This window comes from Penaeus monodon, chromosome 5 (genome assembly GCF_015228065.2).
Source record: "Penaeus monodon isolate SGIC_2016 chromosome 5, NSTDA_Pmon_1, whole genome shotgun sequence".
Lineage (NCBI taxonomy): Eukaryota > Metazoa > Arthropoda > Malacostraca > Decapoda > Penaeidae > Penaeus > Penaeus monodon.
This window is the reverse complement of record NC_051390.1, coordinates 42284062-42289061: the sequence shown is the minus strand read 5'-3', so window position 1 is coordinate 42289061 and position 5000 is coordinate 42284062. Positions and strand designations below refer to the sequence as shown.

General features: G+C 32.6%; 1 protein-coding gene across 1 annotated transcript in view; it reads left to right on the top strand.

The window, feature by feature from the left end:
* The window catches only part of LOC119573213 (sestrin-2-like), a 13583-nt gene extending 13299 nt beyond the window's left edge, over positions 1 to 284 (top strand). The window contains exon 9 of the mRNA XM_037920318.1: positions 96 to 284. Within this exon, the coding sequence (XP_037776246.1) occupies positions 96 to 269 (174 nt within the window). The 3' untranslated portion in view covers positions 270 to 284. The remainder of the gene's footprint in view (positions 1 to 95) is intronic.
* The last annotated feature ends 4716 nt before the right edge of the window (positions 285 to 5000 follow it).

Sequence of the window (5000 nt, the reverse complement as noted above, 5' to 3'; positions counted from 1 at the left end):
ATGCATATGTGTGTTGGCATATGTTAAAGGTCATTCTTGTGATTTTAAAAGCTATTATCAACTAATATTAACTATAACTCCTTCTATCATTCCAGTGGCTCTTAGGTATTCACCATGATGATTGTGACTACAATGCACTGAATAAACACTTGGATCCACAGCTGAAGGCTTTCATAAAAACAGCTTGTTGCTTCCCTGAAACCCTAAGTGATTCCAAGACAATGACTACAAATGGTGTTCAAGCTAGAGTGGTGAGTATTTCTGTCTGAACCTATTTGGTAATGAACCTTATATTTCTAACATTGACCAGATGTGTAGAAGACATGCTTTCTATAACGTGAGTTTGTTTTGATGAGAAGAGAGAAGGAAGGAAGGAGGGGGAGATAACATGGGAGATAGGGAGGGAGGGAAAGGGAGAGTGGGAGGAAGGATGAGAGAGAGAGAGAGAAGAGAGAGAGAGAGAGGAGAGAGAGAGAGAGGAGAGAGAGAGTGAGAGAGAGAGAGAGAGAGGGGGGGGGGGGGGAAGGAGGGAGGCAGAGAGAGGGAAGGAGAGTCAGAGAGAGGGAAAGACCGAGGCAGAGAGAGAGAGATTGGGGGGGTCAGGCAGAGAGAGAGAGAGGGGGGCAGACAGAGAGGTGGGGGGCAGGCAGAGAGAGGGGGGGGGCAGGAAGAGAGAGAGGGAAGGAGGGAGAGAGAGAGAGAGAGAGGGAGGGAGGGAGGGAGGGAGGAAGGAGAGAGAGAGAGAAAAGAGAGAGAGAGAGAGAGAGAGAGAGAGGAGAGGAGAGAGGGAGGGAGGGGGAGAGAGAGGAGAGAAGGAGAGAGAGAGAGGGAGGGAGGGGAGGAGAGAGGAGGGAGGAGAGAGAGAGAGAGGAGAGAGAGAAAGAGGAGGTAGAGAAAGGGGGAGAGAGGAGGGGAGAGGAAGGGGAGGAGGGAGGGAGAGAGAGAGAGAGAGAGTCGAGAGGAGGGAGAGAAGGAGGAGAGAGAGAGAGAGAGAAGAGGAGAGAGAGAAGAGAGAGAGAGAGAGAGAGAGAGAGAGAGAGGAGACGAGAGAGAGAGAGAGAGGGAGGGAGGGGGAAAGGGAGGAGATGAGAGAGAGAGAGAGAGGGAGGAGAGAGAGGCTGAATGTGGGTACATCCATGCAGTGCGAATTGGAAGTCACAAGATTGTTGAGAACACTACCACTGCATCACACAGTACAGAGAGAGAGAGAGAGAGAGAGTGAAGAGAGATGAGAGATGAGAAGAGAGGAAGAGAAGAGAGAGAGAGAGGGAGAGAGATGGAGAGCGAGAAAGAAAGAGATGAGGAGATAGAAAGAGGTGATAGGAGAGGGGAGAAAGAAGAAAATAATGTTTCTTTCCTTGCATGTGAAGCAATGTATTATTTAAACTCCATGCATCAGACTGCTTTATGCTCTGAGGGCCATAATGCTTCATCAGTGTTAAGTTGTCAATACATACATAATATTATCCTAAATCACTAGCATGATATTATAAGCTATCAAGAGTACTGATATAAATGTCATTTGCTATGAATAGATATATAGATATTTTAGTATGTATTAGGGTGTATATAAAATACATAATCATACATTATATATATATATATATATATAGATATATATAATATATATATATAAAAATATATATATATATATATATTATATATATAATATAATGTATATTATGTTAATAATAAAACACATACATAAATAACATATATATATATATAATATATATATATATATATATATATATATGTATATATATATATATAATATATATGTTATAATATATATATAATATTATATATAAAATATATGTTATATATATGATATATGATATATTATATAATGTATAATTTATAATATATGATATATGTGTACACACACACACAACACACACAACACACACACACACACACAACCACACAACACACACAACACACACACACACACACACACACACACACACACGAACACACATACACACATACACACACACACACACACACACACACACACACACACACACACACACACACACACACACACACACATGTATGTTTATGTATATTTATATAACTATATGTGTATATTTATACATATATGTTTTATGTGTGGTGGTGGGTGTGTGTTATGTATATATAAAAATGATAAATAATATATAATACATATATAATATATATATATATATAATATATATAATATATATATATAATATATATAGTATCACACACACACACACACACACACACACCACACACACACACACACAACACACACACACACACACACACACAAAATAGATATTATATATATAATATATATATATATGTGTGTTTAGTTTGTGTGTGATATATATATATATTATAATGATTATATATATATATATATATATATATAATATATATATATATAAAAATATATATAATATATATATATATATATATATATATATATTATATAGATATATGTATATATATATAAAATATATAATATATATATAATATATATATATATATATTAGATATAATATATATAGATAATATATATATATATATATATATATATAGATATATATAATAGTAGTTTATATATATATATATATAATATATATATTATATATATAAATATAATATATATATATTATATATAATATATATATATATTATAATGTATATATTATGTGTATATATTATAATATATTATATACTCAGTTATATGAGCTGTGTACAGGGATAGTCATACTGGTGGACAAAGATAGGTAACAATTGTTTAAATGAAAATGGACTTGAAAAATGTAACATGATTGTATCCTTTAAAGCTGTATACTTAGATAGTAAGATATAAAATTCATCTATCTTTTAACTCTGTTACTTAGGAGATTGAGATGTGTAGAAGTTGGTGTGCATTTCTTATAGATTTCAGAATGGCTTGAATATGCATTAATGTCTGTGTATGAAGAAATGGAAGAGACCCATTGACTAATGGATGCAAAACCTGCTGCAACCATTATCATGTCATTTTCCTCTTTTTATAAAGATGGTTAATGTATTTTCCAAAATTTCTGATGAATTAGGGAAGAGACATTCATTCCAAGCAGCTTTATATGTCTTGTAACTGTGATTAGCAAGAATATTTGCATGTTAACTGTTTTAAGGTAATGAAAGAATACATCTGTATTCAGACAATATGTACAATATGATATTAGGTCTGTACATTTATTATTATGTGTGATTACCCCAGATGACTATTGATAATTTTTTCTCACATGAAACTGATCTCACCACTTCTTTTTATCTGTAGGAGGCCACTACCATGAAAGTAGTTTTTGAAAACTTATTTTAAACCAACTAGTCACAGGACAATCTGATTATTTTCTTCTTCTATTTGGCCATCAGCGGAAGGGCATTATTTTCTTTTGTTTCTTCTCTTTTTGAAATGCAAATAAACAACATACCAAGGCATATTCATTTGAAATGTTTTTGTCATCAGTTACTGTTTTTGAGTGTTCAGTAAAAAAAGTATAAGCTTAGAGTTAGTTATAATCACATTGTCACCATCTGTGATACAAAGGGGCAGGCTAATGAAGTAAAATTAAATTTATTAATATAGCCAAATAAAGAAATGTGAAGATGAGTCAATTGACTGCTAGGAATCTGATATATAAATTGTTGTCCAGATGAGAGATATGAGCTTCTTTTTTCTTTCTTTTGTGGATAGTGATAATCAAATGAATAATTTATGTAATGAAGAGACTTGGGGAAAATAAAAGATTTTATTTATTAATTTCATTTTTACTCTAGTGGCATATGTGAATCTGGTTCTATGTTCTTTTTAAAGAGAGTATTAAGATTTTGAAAAGAAAAAGTGAAAGTTATAGATATAAGAGCCAAATGGCCCAAATATATGAATTATATCTACATTCTCCCCTGTGTTGTTAAGTCATGCTATGGTTATAAATATACATATTATAAAGTCATAAAATAATGTACTTCAATGCATTGTTATTTCACTTCCAGTTGAACAGCTTTAAAAGACATGACATATTGATATTACTGGAAACCAGTTGTTTTATATGACCACTTTGGCTTTATACTGCTTAATCATTGTTATATATATTCATAGAAGTGTAGTAATATGAAATGTTAGTGTCAGGCTTTGAGGTTAAAATGCTATTATACAAGTATTTAATTTATTTGTTTTGTGTTGTTTTTGGGCTCTGTTGTTAGAAGTAATATTTCCTTGCTATATAGGAAGAATCAGTGAAAATTAGACAAGAAAATATTATTAAGAATGGGGGTAAACACATTTCTCAGAGGAAACATGCCTTACTGACACAAAATGTTAAAACACATTTTCTAAATAAGTGTTTAAGGGTCAAGAATATTAATCATAGTAAGATAAGGATGCCATGTAGGAACTGTATAATCACTCAGGAATATCATGGATATGTACAAAATTATCCAAAAGGTGTAAAAGAAATATTGTAAGTTATATAATCCTTTCAGATATGATTTAGGCATCATGACAGTTAGGTAGATAACATATAGGTGATTCCTGAAGAGGAAAAAAAAAGTATGCCTGTGCCTCACGCATTGAGTTCAAGCACTTTGATTAGGGAAAAAAAAACATAAATGTTTGCCGCAAGTGCATTCATTGCAATGAAACACACACACACACACACACACACACACACACACACACACACACACACACACACACACACACACACACACACACACACACACACACACACACACACACACACACACACACACACACAGTAGAAGGCAAGTGCTAGTGAGATTATTCATCTTCCTTTGAATTTTCAGTCTAGAGTATCCTTTTCAATAGATATTCTTTTTTAGTTTACTTTTGATAAACATATGTCTGAAACATAGACAATTGTGAAAAAAAAATGTTTATATGATAATGAGAATTCTACAAGGCATTGGGATTTCCTTTTTTTTTTTAATTTTGTTTAATTTTTTATTTTTTA